Source organism: Cyanistes caeruleus, chromosome 7, assembly GCF_971803275.1.
Source record: "Cyanistes caeruleus chromosome 7, bCyaCae1.hap1.1, whole genome shotgun sequence".
NCBI classification, from domain to species: domain Eukaryota; kingdom Metazoa; phylum Chordata; class Aves; order Passeriformes; family Paridae; genus Cyanistes; species Cyanistes caeruleus.
Genome location: NC_141707.1, coordinates 34,596,705 through 34,617,092, shown reverse-complemented (window position 1 = coordinate 34,617,092; position 20,388 = coordinate 34,596,705). Strand labels below are relative to the sequence as shown.

General features: G+C 39.6%; 1 protein-coding gene across 15 annotated transcripts in view; it reads left to right on the top strand.

The window, feature by feature from the left end:
• Positions 1 to 20,388, top strand: part of NCKAP5 (NCK associated protein 5) — a 453,280-nt gene that overhangs the window by 121,083 nt on the left and 311,809 nt on the right. For all 15 annotated transcript variants that reach the window (XR_015289529.1, XR_015289528.1, XM_086898613.1 and 12 more), the window contains one exon: positions 712 to 840. Coding sequence is in view for 13 of the 15 variants with exons in the window: in XM_086898613.1 (XP_086754739.1) it covers positions 772 to 840 (69 nt within the window). In the remaining 2 variants the exon portion in view is untranslated. The remainder of the gene's footprint in view (positions 1 to 711; positions 841 to 20,388) is intronic.

Genomic DNA, 20,388 nt, shown 5'->3' with positions numbered 1-20,388 from the left:
GAACATTTAGGAAGAGAGCTGGTAGCTGTTACTTGTAATCTGTGGCTTGGCTTTAGTTGAAACCGCTGGCCAAGAATTACCAAACCTTACAAAACTGGAAAGATTAATTCCCTCTGTGGTAGTTTTATGGGCTGAATTCCCTGGCTGCTCTGTACAGGCAGTGGGGACTGTCTGATTATTACAGCAGAATCTTTGACCTTAAAAACTTAAGGCAAGTGCTGAGGGCATTTGTCTCTTGTTAAGGATAATGGGAGTTGAAAGCTTTTAGAACTCTTCAGGATTAGGTCCAAATTTTGCACATTTCAGTAGAAACACAGATGTGCCAACAAGCGGGGCTTACTGAGGAGTGCAATTAATGTGAAACAAACTGTTTCCCTCCCCCTGCCCAGCCTCAGGTAACTCATTGGCTCTGCAAATTCTGCTCCCAGCCCAGTTCAAAAGACTATGGAAACATGGGTGTATTGCTAAAGACAGTTATAGCAGACTTTTTTTGTTCTTCCTCCTTTGAGAAGCGACCCAAACATATTGGTAATATTTCTGTTTGGAGAGTTTAGATTTTTTGGCACAGAAAATCTGTTCCTGGAACACAGCCTACTAGAAACACAAAGTTATTAGCTGTTGGGTTATTACAAAGTTAATGATGAAAGACAGTAACAGTTAAGTAGGATATTGAAATAAGCATTTAAATATTTTACTTTTTTTTTTTTCCAGTGATGCTGAAAGCAGCCTGACATTTCTAGTCGATCAAAAGGAAAACAAATAACCTCAGCAATGGAGAAAAAAAGACAGCTACAGAAAAGGGAATTTGGGAAAAGGCTTTCTCTGGACAGCAGTCTTGTGGTAAGAGTGAATGTTTACTGCATTTACTGAATATATCTTGTCATAAAAATTTAGTTTTTAAGAGGCAATACTCACAATTACACATATTTTAAAGCTGTTTGTATCTTCTTCAATAGCATTTTGTGTTTATTTGGATTTTCCAGAAAAAAAGTACCAGAGGAATTTTATAACATCCTAGGTAGAAACTTGTCATCATATAGGAAGAACAAGTCCCTGAATTCATTAAACTTGCACAAGGAAGGAATCCAGACAATTATAACAAATTTGTTATTAAAATACTACTCAGTTTCTGTGAGATCATTTTGTATTGCATCATACTTGGTATATGAGGGCTGTAAGTAGCTGAGGTCCTGTGTCAGAAATGTTTATCAGGATATCAGCAAAAATGTGTTCACCATAGTGAATTTATAAACTAATATCTGCTGAAAGAGAAGGATATGCTGTAAAACAATTGCTTTTGCTCTACCTAGGACTTAAATTCGTTGGAGATTATATTCTAGATTTATTTTTAGTTAATATTTTCAAAGGATGACTGAGATGAACAGGGAGTTTTTAGAGCCGTATTATAGATCCCTGACAAGAAAATGCTCATAGACATGGAAGAGTTGTGTATGAGGATAAAAGTGCCCAAGTCAGGTATTTAGCATGACAATCTGCAAATACTGAAGCAGGCAAAGCTGAGAGATCCAAGTAAACCTGTGCCATCTCTGAGAGGTAGTGACTGTGGGACCCCAAAGCCCTTTTGCCTGCAATGCCACACTTGTGCTAACCCCATTACTTGAATTTTACACTTTATTACAACTATGTAGTTTCCTTCACCTTATGCTAAAATTGTGGTCTGGGCTTCTATTTCCCCCACAGTATAAATCCCACTGACATGCTAATGCATTGAACATGGACTCAGCAGGCTTCAGTCTATCCACTGATGCTCTCTGCTGTGTTCTTTATTGGGGTCAGCAGTGCAGTCCCACCTTCCCAGGTTTCCACCCCTTTAAGGACTCTGCTCTTCCCCCTCAAGCCTTAGCTACAAGGCACATCTCAGGTAATGTCAGCTGGCCAGTGAAGAAACGTGCAGAGAATGTTTAAAAAGATGTCTGTTCTTTTCTTGGCACCATTTCTTATGCTGATGAATTACAACCATTTGTTTTGAAAAATATGATTAATTGGAGAGAAATGAAAGTAGTGCAGAGTAGTGAGTTCTCCCCCGGATTCTGAGCTGCTCAAGATTCTAAGAGCTCTTTAAGATGTCCCTGTTCAGGCCATGCAGCTTGGGGCTCTGAAACTGAGATATGACTGTTTTCAGGTTATTCAGCCTGCAACAAAACCTGCTCTCTGGGCTTGCACACACTCAGCACGTCAGGTCGTGCTCCCAACACTTTAAAACTCTTTCTAGCTTGTGGGCAGAGAAGGAAGGTTTGGTATGAACTCACAACTTTGTGTAATACACCCGGAGACAGACAAAATCTGAAAGGTTTTATAGGCTCAGAAGTGTGTTGAGTCCCAGGGCCTAAACCTCTGTTATTAGTTCTAGGCATACACAGCCCCAAAACAGACTCCAGCCTAAATCCTGCAGCTAAAATGTACTGCTGTGATCCAAACAATCGACCACAGACTGTCAATATTTATCTGGAGAAAAGAATGTTCACAGAAACTGGGTACTGAAAGCTAAGGGAAATGCTAGCAGTTGTGAATTTTGCATAAAGACGTTGCTTAGTATGGGAAATCAGTACTATTTTCCCCTAAATGTTCTCACTGGTGTAATGGAGTCGTTTTAGCCTTTACTAAATGTATCAAGGTAGAAACTTTCATTTCTCTGGGGTGACTGTGATGTGCTGTGTGGATGGAAACAAGGAACCAGATATTTCTGGCTTCCAGTCCTACCTAGTGGAAATTTGGATTTGATTTATAGCCAAGGTCGGGCACTATGAGTAAGGGGAGACTAGAGTGAGACATTTGCTAATGACATAGGAAATACTGTGTGTGTGACACCATCCAAAGTGTTTCGTGTTGTAATCAGTCCATGTGCATATTGAAGCACCCATAAGGACTTAAATTGGAGGAGATACTGTGGCTGTGTGGGGTGGTGATACTCTCTCCCTGCTCTTCAGCCGGGGGTGAGTAGGGTGGGAGGTTAGACACAGCTGAAATCAGTCTTCCAGCACTGGTTTGAGGTCAGTGAATTAGTGCCAACATGTGGCAGCTGAAGTTCTGTGGCTGATTAACCCATATTGGTGTGAAAGTGTTGAAGGAAATGTGTTGAGGGAAAGAAATATTGCCATATTTCAAAATTTTGTACTTATAAATCCATCATACTGTCATCACCCAGGTGTAAAGCAATATCTTCTGCTACAGGTAACATTTACAGATTGTGTCACCTGTCGAGTTTCAGTGCACACATCCATTTGCTGTACTGGGGTGTTCACAGCTCTGTGTCTGTGAAGCTCTCCATTGAGTCAAATATGTGTAACTAGATCTAAGAGTGCCATCCATACATCTAATTAGAAACTTTTGAGTACTTTTTTTTGTCCACTCCCAGCTATTATTTCATAAGAAATTGGAAGAGAGATTCTGAGATTCAGGTGTCTTCAGCAGCCTGGTACTATGTCACATGGATGCCTCGTGACTCCATTAGATGGAACTGGGAAAGGCAAAGCCCTTTGTATTTTCCTTGTTGTCCCCAAATTTCTGTTCTAGCATGCCTCCTCTTAATTGTTGCCTTCATAATATGTCTATCTTCTTTACCTTTGTATCATCAAATTCTGTTTGAGCAGCGTGATTTAGTCCAGTCCCCTGCTTGTTTAAGTTCTCTCTTGTCCTCTCTCTTCCCAAAGGTTTTGTGTTTAACCTCTCAGGCATTCAGGATTGGATGCTCTGCTTGGGAAATCTGGCCTTGATTGTCTCAAATCCAGCTTCTCCTTGTTTGTTGGAGAGTTTAAGCATTATCCTGTCTCAGAAGGAATTGTAATTTTTGGGTGTTTAAAGAAAATATGTTTCTACTTTTGCACTCTGGACCATGAGATACAAATAGGCGTTTCTGATAACATTCCTTTCCCTGCCTGGCTCTTCTGCTTTTCCCATCTGCATCAGATTGTAATCTTTGGAATGTTTTTTTCCATGATTTAATCTACAAGTGTTGCATAGTGTTGTTAAAAAACCAAAAAAAGTTCCTCTTCCTTCCTTGTCTCTTAGACTCTGAATACAGAAGCTATGAAGATATTTGATGGAAGAGTGAGAAAATAAAAGAGGTGTTTCTGAAGAAAAGACATGATTTCTCTCTCCTTAGAATATAGATTTGGCCTTCAAAATATGACCATAAATTTCACCAGTGTTTTGTGTTCAGGCCTGCCCCATCAAACAATGAGTTTCAGGCTTCAGATAAGAAAGATCCATGGGGCATCCTTCAAACAGGGAGAAATTCCATAGCTATTAAAACACTCTTCCTTACACCACAGGCACAGTAACTACTTTTGGATCACTCAGATAAGGAAGGGTTCAGTTTTATTTCCTGTACTACTCTACCCCTTGCAGGTATCTTGGGCAGATAAGCTTTACAATGAGAGCGAATAAATGTTTTAAAATTTAAAAATATAGGTGCACAAATATGTTCATAAGATGTCTTTCATAGAGGATAATTTTTTTAATGAGTGATGATCAATGCTTTGCTGGAAGTTAGTAGTTTGAAAGCACTGAGTTTAACAAGCTCCAGAATCCTACCACTGCTAAGAAAAGCCAGAGGAATTGCTACTACTGCTGCCCAGGTTAAAGGGACATCTTGCTGTTAGCTTCAATTAAATTAGACTTCTATCATCTTTTAGTCATTATATCACAGGTGCTATTCCAGAAATGTCCAGTATAGCCAATGGCTGTTACTGCTCTGTAGGTCTCCAATATTGGCAACATGCTGAAGATTTGTTATATGCCCAGTCACATACATCTGCAGTCAAAGCAGGTAAGCCTGCATTGACATTGATGTTTTATAGCTTTGTGTTCAGGTGAAACAGAAAATATTAGCTTCATAACAATTCTCACAGGTAATCCTATGAGATCAGTTATAGAAAATAATATCTTTGTCATTTCTGCCTGACATTTAAAAACCAAAACATGCCAAGGAGGATATACCTTTTAAAGTTTCAATATAGTTTTATACTACCTTATTGTCTCATCTGTTGTACAAGTGATGCTACTGTATTTTGAGTTTATAAAGTTTTCTTCATCAAAATGAATCCAATCAAAACACCACAACTTGGAAAATCCAATTGGTTTGAGATAGAACTTGAGATTGAATCTATTTTATTTTAAGTAACAGCTCTGCATTTGTCATGTTTTTATGACACTAGTAAGGATATTTTGTTATACATATGGTTTTAAGATGATAGGAAACACAGCAGTTAAAGAAAAAGGTGGAACTCTTTCTGGTTTCCTGTGCAAGAAGTCAAGACCAAAGTAATTTCTGTTATTGCCACAGTACTTCTGTTTAGCATGAAAACAAACTGCAACATTCATGATATTGAAGGAGTGTATTTATTTGGAATGTGTTGTTTAGCTGTCACATAACACCCATGTCAGATTGTTATCTGTTAAAAGAGAAACAGTTCTTTCTGAAGAACATTTTGCTTTGTATATCTTAAATCCTTTAAGTTTTGTTAAATAGAACAGCTTACAAAGTGGAAGAGTGTAAATATTTCATGGGTTTGACTTTTTTTCATGAATAATTTTCTTCCTGTTGAATCTTGCATTTAAGCATAACTAGTCAAAAATAACTAGTGAAAGAGACCAGATAAGAACAGGAAGGAAAGGGATTTTCTGTGTCCTTTATTAATTTCCAGTCAGAATATACAAAGAAAACTAATATGAAAATTCATAGTAAAATAAAAAAAGTACTTTGATAGAATTTAGACACCTATTTTTTTTTATATGTGTAAAATGAAGACATAGAGAAGATTTCTTTGTTAATATTTGCAATTTATTTTTTGGTATGTGAGGGAGGTAGCTTAGACAGGCACTGATATTAAAAAGACTCATGAAGGGATTGATTGTATTTCACATTTTCCCTACAAAAGTTCTTTAACAAAAAGAAAAATGGAAAATCCCCAAATCGTAAATAGACCCAAAGCCAAGCTTTTAAGTAATTTGTGTGGGTTGAGGGGAGTGTTAGAACATATCACTGCCACCAGGGCCACGTTGGCTACTCTATTCACTGGGGTGTTCTTTGAAAATAATAAAAGCCCTATCCTTTGCCTGATCCAAACTGTCCAGTTGCCTCCCAGGCCCTTTTGATCGGGAAAAAGTCAATGTTTCAAGCTGTGCTCTTTATTTATGTAGATAATTCCCAGCCTGACTACACACGTGGTTCACCCTTACAGCTGTGGTGCCATTTAGCTGGGGAGATTTGAGAACAGAATATCTTTTTGAAGCAGCCAGCATTTATCAAAGCAGAAGTTTTTTTGTTTTATTTAAAATAAGGCTTTTGCTTCTGAAAGCAAGTTGTGGTAAAGTGCTTCACTGGTGGCTCGTGAACTGTGCCCTGCTGCTTTCATTCTGGTCACACGCTCCTGTGGGGCTCTGTAGGACGGGCTTTAATGGCACCACTTTGTTGTAGTAAGGGCAGAGTGTAATGTAATGAATTGCTCTGGGGCGTGGGAGGAACACCTCCATCTGCCTGCAGCTGGATTGGTGGCATGGGCAAAAATACTGAGTTCAATTGGAGACCGCTGAGAAGCGTGCATGTGTTATCCAGGGCTGGGAGCCAGGAATTCAGGGGTTAAGTCTGACATCTGTCTCCTCTAATCAATTCCTAACTCGGTTTAATAAATTTCTAATTCAGTTTTCTCATTAACAAAACTCTGATTCAGTTTTCTTGTCAATAAATTAAGTGTTATAGTAATATCTTACCTCATAAGTATTCCAGGAATAGTCTGTTATTAGCAAGAGTCTGTGGCTTGCTTTGATATCTTCAGATGAAAGGTGTCAGAGAACATGACGCTGTGCAAAGTGCTGCAGCAGCAAGGCAGGAGGGGAACCCTTCATGTCTGGGAATTAAATTCTGGGAATAACCCTGACTATTTTTTTTTTTGCTAGTTGACTGTGACATTCACAGCGTGTCTGACATCCCTGTGCAACATAACATAATCCAGCATTTTGAAATGAAAGGTGGCATTACAAATATTGCCTTGTCAGATGTTGGCTAATGTTCTAACTTTTGTAGCCTGAATATTTTTTTCCTCCTAAAAGCTGCTGCCAAATTCCTTTGGAGTCCACAAGTATTTCAGTTCTCTCAAAACCTGGATTTTGATTTGTGTGCGAATTTGTAATTCAGAGTTTTGTTCAGCTGGATAGAAAAGCCATAGAAAAGCCCCTACCAAGGGTTTAATCCAACGCTGCAAAAGTACGATTCAGCACTGGAAAATGCACCCAGGATGTGAGCCTCAAATAAACAGTTTTTGGTGTTTTTCAGAGGCAAGATAAAGCATCCCTAACATTCAGTGCATCTAGGGAAGAGTAAGTCAAGGAGAACAGTTTAATAAAGGTGACAAGTGTGGAATTTTGAGGAGAAGACAGAATCCAGGGGAGAACAGCAGTGAAGCACAGGTTGTGCTGCTAACTGCAGAGGGGAGAGTTTGCACATTCATGAGGATAACTATAAGATATAGAATAGCCATAGGGGCTCAGTAAACAGAGTTCTAAGAAAAAAATATTCATAGCGTCATGGAATGGTTTGGGTTGGAAGGGATCATAAAGACCACCTTGTTCTGACCCCTCTGCATCTTCCTCATGGCAGGATTGGGACAGCTATTCCACAGACTGGGCAGATGAAGTGCTATCAACTCTCTGCATAGCAGACAGTCCTGGAATCCGACTGGCACTTTGTAGAGAAAGAAAATCCCAGTGGGGTCCAAGAGTGTGAAAGTGATCTAAACAGAAGGACAGATTCTGTTGTGCACACCCAGGGCATTTAACACCTGGACTTTGAGAAAACTGAGCTACCTATAAATGTAGTGTCAAGAGCACAGACTACCCTGTGTTTGCATTTTTAATAAAGTGAAAATTGAGACAAGTGCTCTGGCATGTTAGGGAGAATAAAAGAGCCATCTGAACGGGTCAGTTTACAGCAGAAACTGCTGAGAGGTGAGGACAAAACAGAAACCACTGATGTGGGACAGCAGTGTTTAGGCTTGATATGAGCATCCCAGTAATACTAATACTCTGAGGAGCTGTGGTCTGCATGGATGTGGGGACTTACCAGCACAGTTGTACATCTAAGGTACTAGGAGTAAAATCTACATCAGCTTGGATCAATGACTGTACTCTCATGGTCACTGACAAGACAGAGAGATGGTGGCACTTCTGTGTAGCAGTGGTGGAGATGGATGGTTTGGACTGCATTTGCAGAAGAGGGATTTGAAAATGAAGAAGTGTGTAAAGCACTGGGCATCCTGACAGCAGTTGATAGCTGTAAATCTCATTTATAAGCTCTGGAGCAACCTAGAAAACCTTACATCATAATTAAGAAACACAGGGGACTGTGAGTTCAAAAGGGCTCAGTGAGCCCAGGGAATTATGTTAGAAGTAAGCACTGGGTCTAACATGAAGAAATGGTTCTGTTAGGTACCAGTGCCACAGAAAGAACTGAAATTTGTTCTTGTGGTGATAGACACAGTAACCTGTTTCTTAGATTAAAACTTACACCAATAGAAACCAGTGATCCTTTTCTGGAACTGGAGATGTGGATAAAAAGTGAGCAGTGGAGAGATACTTGGAGAGACTGGAAATATAAAGCTTACAGCCCTGAAAACAAACAGTGCGTGGAGCATGTTGTTCCTGAGCAATACTTCGAATAATATTCCTACTGGAATATACCTCAATGGTTTATTGATCAAAAGCACTGACTCCAACACAAGCAGAAGTGCTTTCTGAGAGAGGAATTGTTTACCATTTGTTGCTGCACATCAAAAGTTACATCAATAGGTGCATGGGGTGACATGGTGACAGCTGAAACAGTACCCAAGTCCCCAGAGATCATGCTTTGACAAACTGCTGGCTTTTGCTTTCTCATGTCTTTGGCACATAAACTTAAAGTGACAAACAGAAGGCTTGAAGGTTAAAATAGAAGCTTTAAAAGAAATTTATGCAGCTGATCTACCCTTGTTCATTGTCACAGAACTGCATGCAAAAGTGAAGAAGTAAGTACAGAGAACAGAAAAGACTGTTTTACTTGGGCCTGCAAATTAGCTGGCAGATGGACTGAGAAAAAACAGAGGGCAATCATATTCTGTTGCCTTCTAAAAAAGCTGGAAAATTGGCCTATGTTGCTACAGAATCTCAGTAATTTCACTGTCAGACTTCTGACATTAAAGTATTAAATTCTCAACAACTCCTAATAAGCTTTTAAAGACACTGATTTAGCTGCAGAGGAGGAACTAAAAATGAAAATGAAGGAAAAAGCAAGAGATAAATGCATGAATTTTAAGAGTTATTCAGGAAGGAAAGTTCAGCATGGTACCATAGAAAATTTGGATGTTACAAAAAGAAAGGGTGTTAAGTGTTCAAGCTGACAAACTCCAGAAACTGAACTTTGGGAGTTTTGTGGTAATTTATAGTTGCAGGTGTCAGGGCTTGGAAGAAGTCATACTTTTATCTTGGTTCAAGGGAGACAACTGTGCTGAGACTTGGCATTCTTCTTTGGGACATATGAAGGTGAAATCTTGCTGTGGAGCTGTTTGATAATAGATTGTTATTTCGGAGGGAGCCCCATGTCTTGACTGGGAGGAGTTTGATGATTTGCAGTGTGTGTGCCAGGCTCTGCTCCCCAGGGTTTTTGGGAGGAGCTGGCAGGTGCCTGCCCTCTGGTCCAGAGCCAGCTCCTGCTTTATCCCTGAAGGACGGGGCTGCAGGCAGGGGACAGGAGCTCAGTGGTGTGATGGGCTGTGGCTGAGATCTCAGGCTGCTCTCTCCTTTGCCCTGCCCCACCAATTACAGAGTGCAGCTGGGACAGATGTCAGTCCAGCCCCAGAAGAGAGGAGGTCATGGAGAGCTTTGGATTTAAGGGGAGTGTGCACACACGCTGGGTGTGTGCCACAGATTATGTGCCTTGTGTGACATGAAGGCTGAGTATCACCAGCCTAGCCAGGGACAAGCAGCTACTGAGGGAAATGGATATTCTGGGGACCCTTATCGAGCTCTGCTAAGCTACCAAATGCAGCAGAGTAATTGGACGCTTTGCCTGCCCAGATGTTAAGAGCAGAAGGCTGCCTGTAACAAGAGATCTGAAGAGATTGGGGTTAACTAAATAGGGATTTTATTGACAAACCTTTTAAAATGCTTTGTGCCTTCAGCAATTAAATATAAGGCATATCCTGAGAAGCACAAGTTTCCTCTGTGCCTCCCACTTGCCTGATTCCAGTGGAATACAATCCTAGGGAGACGAGAAAGGAAAAATTATGCCCTGTGTTGTTTTATAGTGTTGACATAATTCCCTACCCTGCAAGACCAAGAATGAATAGTGAATCTACCTCCTGCTAGGTCAGTCATGGTGTCTGCTCAAACGTCCTATTTTCAATATTGAATATCCATAGAAGAACCTAAATTTCTTCTCACAGACTTGTGTGCATGCCTATAGACAAAAGGAATAAAATAAATCTCTGCAAGAAGGTTATGTAGGCATTTCCAGGTAGTTTACAAATAGGTATGGTCAACTTTGACCCATGTTCTTGAATTTTGCTAATTTTATCCACTTACAATGAACGTGCAATAACCTCAAATCAAAATTACTGCTCTCAATTGTTTGTAAACCAATATTTCTAGCTGTGTTAAAATTTTTGAGGTTTTTATATTTTAGTTCCAGCTGGAAAATTCTGGTTTTGTTCATATTTTATATATATATATATGTTCATATAATATATATTTCTTTATATATACATATGTACATTTTGTTTATATACATATATACATGTTTATGTTTCTATTATACACTTTTTTTGTTCTTATATATAAATTTTTATATATACTTTTGGTCCCCTTGCTAATTTAATTCTATAACTATGAAAGATGATGCATACTAAAACTGATGATGAACAATGTTTTGCTTCACAAGTTTACAATTTTGATCTTTAGATAAAGTGTGCTGTACTGAAAATTTCAGTTAAATCACTGTGTGTTTTGCCTTTGTGGAATAAGCGTTCCCTCATTAAAAACCAAGCTGCCAAAGAACTGGCTGAATTTTCCACATGGAAAATGTTCTGCTTCATGCTGTCAAGAGAGCCATGCAAAACTCTGCGGTATAAATATGTCTTTTGCTGGGGACCCCTGGAGGCAGGGATATTTGAGGGTTGGTACCCCAATTCCAGACATTTTTCTGTTCTAGGGAAGTCTGTAGGTGTTTGTCGAGCTCTAATTGCTGGGAATGGCTCTGCTGGCAGCTCGTTCCTTCCTCTGCTCCTGCACTTCTGAGCCTGCCTGTGTGCTTTGGCTTTCTGGGCCTCGTGTGACCCAGATAGGAAATGAGCTGGGATCATTGCATGCCTTTAAAATAATTGGGTATCAACAGCTGGCTTTATGGGAAGCTAACAGTGTAAATCCAGAGAGTTTTTATGATTTCAATGGGTATTTTTCCTAGCGTATAAAGTGGATCCAAGTAATTTTGGCTGGGAAACAGTTTCCCGACTTATTTCTATAATGATACCTTAGAGTTTTTCATTATAGTGAAAATCTCTAGTAGGTCTGAAGGGAAAAATTACCTCCACTGTTTCCAGACACCCAATATGTTTTCTCTGTGCTTGAATTTATGAGTTTTGGCAAAGATAACTCACAATATGATCAGGTTTCAGGGTAGTGGTTTCTTGCACTGAATCCCAAACAAAAGTGTAACTGTTCAGAAGGCTCCAATGTGTCTTTGGTGATATAAAAATACAGGATGTTGCTCTCCAAATTCCTGCCAGTCTGTTTTTCTCTTAGTGTATTATTTACTACATAGTGTATTGAAGGAGTTTTTTGAAGTACAATTTCTCAACTTCTTTCAAAGTTTTTAGAGCCTAAATTGCAGTCCCTGTCAAAAAGAGCAAGACTTGACTGCTGATGACAATTATTTTGTTCTATGGCTTTGCAAATAGACTCAAACACACCTGTTCATTAAAGACCTTTCCTGGAATACAACTGCTTGAATCAAATGACTGAGAGGTGTAATGCACAATTCCTCTCAGATTGGGACATTAGACTGGGTCAGAGCAGGTATTTCCATCCTGGAAAATTGGTTTCAATGCTTTGACATTTTGGTTTCAATTAAATTTACTTTTTTTTTTTTTTTACTTATAAATGTTGAAAATATCTCCTCTAAAACAGAATTTTCTTCCCCTCTTTGTTGCATCTTTTATGACCTTAAATGCACCGCACTTGAGTGTGCAAACACAAAGCTTCTGCTTCATAGGAGGAAGAGGTGTATGTGTGTGTGCGCATTAGTGTCATGAAAAAATTGGTTATCCTAAAGGAAATCTGTTATTTAAAAATTACATTGTCATTGCCCTTCAAAAATTCTGATTTTTCCTGTGGAAAGAGCAGTCTCCTCTGGGTAGGCTATGGAAAATTCCTGAATAGCTTTACTAAAACTGTAAAAGATGCTGTTTTTACCTTTAGCCGGTCTATCTTTTGCCTTACTCCACTAAGAAACTTCAGTGGCACTGATTAGAGAGATATCTCAGACAGGGCAGTGCACACTCCACATATGTTAAGGTGATAGAATCTGACATTGCAAGTACTTGCATCTTATCTCATTCATGTCTCTGACATGCTTAGAACTCTGGAACTCAATGGATTTGTTCTGATGTACATTTATATGAGACAAAAATCAAACTAATGTTCTCCATTTATTCTGTAGGCATTTTCATTCAAACATTTTTAGTTATTGACTAGTGTGTCCTGCCTGTTTCTCCTGCTGTTACTGAGGGTCGGACAGGAGATTTCTCTCATGTTGTGTCTTTGTAGATTGGATCATCTTGTGATACTGAATCATGCTGGTTGTCACTGGCAAAGCAGCAGGTTCCTCCTAACCCTCTTCCCTGTGTGGTTCTGTTTGATGGGATTCTTATATACTTTCCAACCACCTTGTAATCTCAGTTTCATCTGTGACTTCAAGCCTTCCTTTGAGCACCACATCAACTAAATTGTCAAGGCTTTCTTTTATTTTTTTCATCTGTGTAGGAATCCAGGAAAAGCTCAGGTCTTGCTGTCTCAGCAGGACACAGAGGGTCTGATTTATGTCTGGATAACAGCACAGGTTGAATTATTGCAGTAGCTGTTTCACAGCCTCCCAGATTGGCTGCTACATGGTGTTAAGTTTGTGCAAAATTCACTCTGTGTGCTAAAGGACATTCAGTTAAATGTGTCTGAAATTGGCACACCACACCTGTACAAGGCAGTGAATTATATTGGAATGTGACATTGTTCAAACCTAGAAGTTTTATCTGTGCTTCCCTCCCCACATGCCCATATCCTGGACTATCCCAGGGTGAGGTGTAATGGATTTAATGAATGCAACCCCTCACTGCAGAGGTTGTCTCACAACCCTCATTCATTGTCCTTGAGGGACTTGGACATTTGCTGCTGTTGTGTTGCTGCTTTCCTCTGGTGCAAAGCTCTGATTTCCTCCAGTCAGTCCTAAGGGACCTGGGAATTGCCTTTGACAGAGGTTATGAGTTTCAAAGGAATTAAGTTGTTGTTTTTTTTTAATTCACCAATTTTAAAATGATAATATTTTGATTTATAATTGCTTAGTTCTGCTGGTTGTTAATTGACTAATGACAGATGCATTACTTTGGGCATTCCACTTTGGGTACTTTGTTACAGGAATTTTGGAACGCTTGAAACATGGGTCCCATTAAGTTGGACACTGAAAACTTTCAAACATCCTGAGTCACCAGTTCCTTTGAAAATCTTAACCAGTGTGCCTTCACCTGTCCAGAAACCACATTTTCAAAGATGTGCTTGACAGGGGGTTGCTAGCTGCAGAAATCCAGCCTTACTTATCAAACAGAAGTAATAATTTGTAATCATGTACAGATCAAGGTATTCTTCATCTGACAAAACTTTGCTAGTGTTGATTTGATAATTAAAACTACTTTTCTATCTATAAAGAATAGTTTATATGGCACCAAAATTACAGCATCTACTCTTTAAGTATGGAATTAACTTTCTGAAATGAACAATTATATTAGTTAATTCCTTTATATATTAAAATTAATTTTAAAAAATCCTTTAGATGTTTTAGAGATGTGAGATGATTTAAAAAATACTTTAATGGAGGAATAGTATCAACTCTTTAAAATGTAAAAAAGTCAGGTTTACAGTAAGTACAATTAAATTTTTGTCACACTTTTTTTTTGTAGCTATAAGTTTCTTTTTCAGCAGAGATTCTTCTTTCTTCCAAATGGTAAACACTCCATGCTCTTCCATTTGCATAAAGGAGAGAACATCAATGCTTTTGTGAAAACTCTTCAGAATAACTGTTACATCCTATTGGGATGGACAAGACTGGAAAGATGCTCACTGTTTATCCAAGTCTCCACTATCTGCAGAGATTGGACAGGGCAGAAGTTCAGTTCCAGGACTCCTGGAGATCACAGATTTAGGTTTAAGGGCAGACTGAGTTAAGGGATGACATGTATGGAGTGGGCCCATCTCACATGCACCACCAGGCCTTTCTAAGCAGGGTGCTGTGGCTGACTTCTCTGCCTCTTACTGACTAGGGGTGTTGCTGATATTTGGGTCAAGGACAGTGTCACTCATGACTCCATCCTGCTGGCCAGGACCAATTTTATGTCACAGAAAGGGAAGCCCAACACAGACTGAGCTTTCATACCCACTGCGTCCCCAGTGGCATTCAAAGATGTGGGCTTCTGTCAAAAAAGACTTTGAACCTGATGAATCCAAGATAGTCTTAAAGCAATTGTAATTCCCTGTGCTATAATAAAGCAATGCAGCAAGGAAAAACAGTTTTAAAATTAAAATTTTAGTGCTTCTTTTTCAGATAATTAATTTTAATTATCTTTGCAATACTTCAGTCTATACCCTTCTGCTGATGGTGTCAGCTCTAGTTTTCACTCCTTTGCACTGGCAATGTAGTTCTATAGTGCTGTGGCTCTGTGCAGAGGTGCTGTCAGGTCAGTAATACAGAAAGCTCAGTCCACCTGGGCTCAAGAGAAAGGATGGACATGAGGAGTCCTATAGGCTGGTGCTGGGTCAAGGTACTGACTTGAACATTCTTTTTGCATTTGAAAGTTCTACCTGTAAACCTCAACTTATCTTGAAGAGATACATGCATTATTTACAACCATAATTGTCTCCAACCCTTTATAAAGCTAACTTCCAATACTTATTTCTGTGACATTCTGCAGTCCTGAGGTTAGTGATATCCCTGTGCTTTTAGCCAGGTGTGTCATCAGGCTTTACAATATCAGGTGGAAGCCTGAGAGAAACCAAAAAGAATCTCAAATATGAAAGAGTTGCTATGAATTAAAACAGTGTTGACCCAAATCCTTGGTCCTAAACATTTCTTAGCATGTTTAGCTTAGGGCCCATCTCAGCTAACAGGCAATAACCAAGTCAATATATAGTCTGCAGGTGGAATTCATGATTGCTGAGGTAAATACAGTGAATGAACTTTCAATAGTGTTCAATAATTTCCTGACCTCGGCTAATGGTGGCAACTGTAATTGGATCTCTTGCTGCAGGGTATAACAGGGTCTCCTGTAAAGTCAGGAGAGAGTTTGTCCTTTCCTGATACTTAACTTTCACTAAGATCCCAGTGCTGCAGGGAGCTGACTCAGTACAGAGCTGGTTTGATGTGTGTCTTGTCAAGGGTGTTCCTATAGGATTAAAAGACAAACAAATATTCCAGAGGTGGAGTTCAGTGTTTTAAATGCATGAAATAAAACTAAGTTTAATACTACAAAAAATATTATATTTCTTTTCCTCACATTGAGGTTAAAACTTAGGGTGTATTTTAGGTAATGTCTTAAAACACAGAGTTTTGGAGATAAGATTTCCAGTTTCAATCCAGAGGTGCAGCTTATGTAAAGTAGCAGAAAAAAAATTACAATTTTGTTGCAAATAAATAAGGGGAAGCCTTGTAACCCTGGTTTGCCTTGTTTCCACAGTGTGAGTTTGGAATTTCTGGACTGGAGACTGATAGGATTTTTATCATTGCCTGTAATGCTCATTAAAATACAAAGCACACTACTTGGGCTTTGGACTTACTCTCATTTGCATTCATGTACAAACAGAGGTAAAATTTTATGAAAATGCCAATCCCTACAGGCAAGATAGGGAACATATAAAGATGTGTTTAGACATAAGCCTGGAGGCACACACAGATGTTTGAGGGACAGTGTGCTAGAGAGTTCTTTCAGTTTGCCGGCTCTGTGGAGGTTGGGGATGGAGATCCCTGTGGCAGCAAAGGTACAAGGGTTTGGGGATGTGTTAAAAATCATGTAAATGCCTGAGAATGCTCAGGTAGAAAGGTGATGGGATCAATAACCCAGCTGAAGTGCCGCTACACTGGTGCCCACAGGCAGCAAACAGGGCGAGATGGGAGTCTCTGTCCAGCACCAGTGTGGCCAGCAGGGATTGTCCCTCTGTACTTGGCACTGGTGGGGCTGCACTTCAAATCCTGTGATCACTTTTGGGCCTCTGGCTAAAAGAAAGATACTGAGGTCTTGGAGTGTGTCTGGGGAAGGGCAAAGGAGCAAGTGAAAAACACAAGTCCCCAGAATGGTTATAAAGCACTGGAACAGGCTGCCCAGGGAACTGATGAAGTCCCCTTTCTTCCCTGGAGGTATTTTAAGGACAAGCAGAATTAGCATCAGGGGACATGGTGGATGTGGCCAGTGCTGGGTGGACAACTGGACTTGGTGATCTTAGGAGTGTTTTCCAACCTAAAGGATTCTTTGACATAGTATATATGTATAAAATCCCTTTTAGGGTGACCTAGAGGCATCAGAAGCAACTGTGAGATCCCATGCGACTCGAAACAGTCATTGTTTATTTGGAGAGCGGGTAAAGTTTTATGGTAGGTTGAGACAGCAGAAGGAATGAAGGGCCATAAAGTTTGATGCTAACCAGCACACATCCTCTCTTCCTAATCTACATATTACAGAAGAATTTTTCTGTCAGCCTCCTTTTCAAAATTAAGCTTTCAACTTGAAGCCTCAATGTAAAGGAGAGGCAAAGCCTGATTTCAGCCCCATATGCTTCAGAGTAAATCAAGCATCATTTTAAGTAAGTCAGTGAACCAAGCTCTTATGTGATATAAACTGGCACTGATGATAATCAAGCTATTTCAATTTATACTAAGTAAAAATCAGCTGCAATTAAGGGCTGAACAATCAAGTAGGTGTGACTAAAACCAGGTCAACAGACCAGAAACCTGAAATAATTCCTTTTGCTGAAGCTGTGTAAGGACAGCTTTGAGGCATATCCGTGAAGGGCAAGGTGGCAGGGTTTCTACAGATTGATGCAGGTCTGGGTGAAGGCAGGAGCTTGTGAAATTTTTCTGTTTTGTGAGTGGAAATCTCATAAGCATATTCTTTTTTCTGGTTTTTGTGGATCTCCATCAGAGGAAGAGGTGTCAATAGCTTAAGCACTTAAACCTTTTCAGTGTTTTCTACAGAATACTTGGTTTGCACTTCAGAAATCAAATGCACAGTGTAAGTATCCTTCCAATCATCCTAGGGATTCAGTCTGGGTTCAAATATCTCGTAAACTGTAGGTATTGCAAGTCTTGTCCTGTATCAGTCAACTGAGAGCATGAATATTTTCATGCCTCAGCCACACCATTCTCGTAACAATTTATGCTATCTTATGTAAACATCCCTTCCTCTGATGTAGGAGGCAACAGGATGAGTATCACACAAGATACAAAATGTGTTAAATTTGTTTCCTTGAGGGAAAACTTATAAAGAGTGAAAATTACTAATTGCCCATTTTCAGTTTCCTTAACTGTAATAATTTAACTAAAACTGAGGAGATTCCCTATAGTTTATTGGAGGACAGCGTTTCTTAGATTAGGAGTGCCAGGTGAAATCTGCTAAGTTGCTCTCTGATGTTTGTCTGCACTGGAAGGACGTGCACCTTGTTGGATGATGCTGTTTTTCTTGACAAAAATCTTGGCCTGACAAAGCCATGTTCATGTGCATTTTGCCAGTAAGGCCATCTCAGGCTCCTGAAGGGGAAAAGAGGGAGATCTGTGGTGCTCTCACTTCCCTCAGACCTCTACCCTGCATCAGTTTCAGTTGTCCTGAGAGCCTGAGAGTTCACAGGGTGGAGCTGGGAGCTAAACTGATGTGATGATTTCATAAAACACCACATGTTCTGCATTGATGGGGAAGCCTATTCCAAGGCTCAGAGGAATAATACTCTGTCTTTTTGATTTCTAAAGTTCATTTCAACAAGGCTGAAACCAAAGGAATAATGCAACAATGCAGTGGTTGACTTACACAAACTGTCTTGAATTGAAGAAGTCGAGGCACCGGTGTTGCTTGGTTGCTCAGTTGGTGTTAAATTTTCCCAGTGTGCACACAGGATGTGACAGAGCCATGTGGCAAGGAAGGCAATTAGCTGTGCAGAGGAGATAAACCAAGAGCTGGTGCCTGTTGTGTATACTTAGGGAATAGCAAGGTGGAATAACTTGTGCTGCGTTTCCACCTGCAGCGATCCTCAGACCCGCTAATTTCTGTGTGCCTGAAGATTTCCTGCAGAACCAGACTGATTTACAGGCAGCCTGGATTTTACACACTGCATCAGAGAGGGAGTTTGCACAGATTGGAAGAACAAAGCACAAGGCAGTGCTGGATCCACTGAGCACAAACATGCCTCAGTGAATAGCACTCCCTAAGCTTATTTAGCACCATACACCACAAAATGCACTAAACAAAGAACAAATTGCTTTTCTAAAGAGCTTCTAGTCATAAGAACCTGAGTCCATATGATACAGTGAGTAATCTGTGCCAGATAAGCCTTCTAACTGAAATGTTCAGGAGAAGTTCTTAATTGGAAGAAGAAAAGGGATGTAAGTGGGAGTTGTGTGTATATCATTAGCAAGAGAACAAATATCTTCAGCTTTAACTGATGTTGACTACAATAAATTAAAATGAAAAGGAACAAACTGACACTTGATTTGAAGGCTGAGATGAGTGTTAATTTGAATTTTCTTGATGTACCTGGCTTGTTTCCTAGTCTTGGGATTATTTGATTTGACTCTCTGTGCTTTTTTTATTTTAAGAAAAGGTTATTAAAGACTACAGAACAAAATAATTTAAAAAAAATCCCAAACAGAAAACTCCAAGTTCCTTTCAAGTCTGATACTGTTAGAATTTGATATTCTGTGACTTTGAATGGAATTTGGCTCATCCCTGACTCAACCTCAGCTTTTTTTCTATTCAAGCATTGCTTTCAGCTCTTCCTTCAAACATGTTGCTGCTGATGGGTACCCTGTGATGCCTCTGAGGTGAAGATCTTTTTTGAGGGTGACTTGCTGTCAAGGAAGTTCAGCTTTTCAAAACTGCAGAGTGAATAAGGCAGAGGATTTGCTCACCTGAAACTTAAATGCCAGCGGTCGTCCAAGGAATGTGTAGACTGTTCTCATTTACTGATGCTCAGCTTTGATGCGAGGGAGAGTTATGGAAGGATCCACAGAAGGGAAAATATATTTAAATTTGAGCCCAAAGCCTTGACTCTACATTGGTCAGTGCAGCATTTTATTGTGCTTTGTTGAGGCATGTCAAGAGCTCATGTGGAAGTGCTGCTTAGGAACCCGTTGAAATCAGTTTTAGGGAATGCCAGAGAAATGATAAGATGAATTATACTCAGTGAAAGTACAAGGATAGACCATTCAGAATTTTCTTTTTCATATTCCAGTCAGGTAAGAAATCTCATTTTCTAGTGGGAAATAGAATTAACTTCTCTAAGACCTCTTGAAATCTCTTGTTCGTTTAAAGTTTGTATTGTCTCTTCCCTGATTTAGTGCTCTCTCATGCTGAAGTTCCTCTCCTGCTGTGGAGAGGAAAATACAGTATTTAGGGAGAGACTTTAGATTGACTCTTAACTCTTTATGTTTGGGAAATTTGCAGGTTGAAATGCTGCCATGTGTAGCAGCCAGCATTTCTCATCTCAGGCTTTTTCCTCACTGGAGCTGGTCTTACCTTTCCAACAGAACACATATTGCAATCATGGGTGATTGTGGGTATAAATCTCATGGCTGCTTTCTCCATAAGTAATCTGAGCAACTTGAATGTAAATAATGTCAAAAATGTGACCTTTGCCCCTAATCCTGCCATTTTGAAAAAGCACTTTGGGGATGCTTTTAAATGCAACACTTCTGTATCCTACAGCATCATCAAATTTACAGTTCAGTCCTTGCTTCCATAAGCTTTTAAAGCAATAACATTGACAGTTCATGCAGGCAGAGTTATTCAGTTCTGTGCAGATCCTGAGATTCAATGAAATTATGATGTCAGGAAGATTCAAGCCTTGCTTTAGTCAAATGAAAATATTGACAGAAAACAA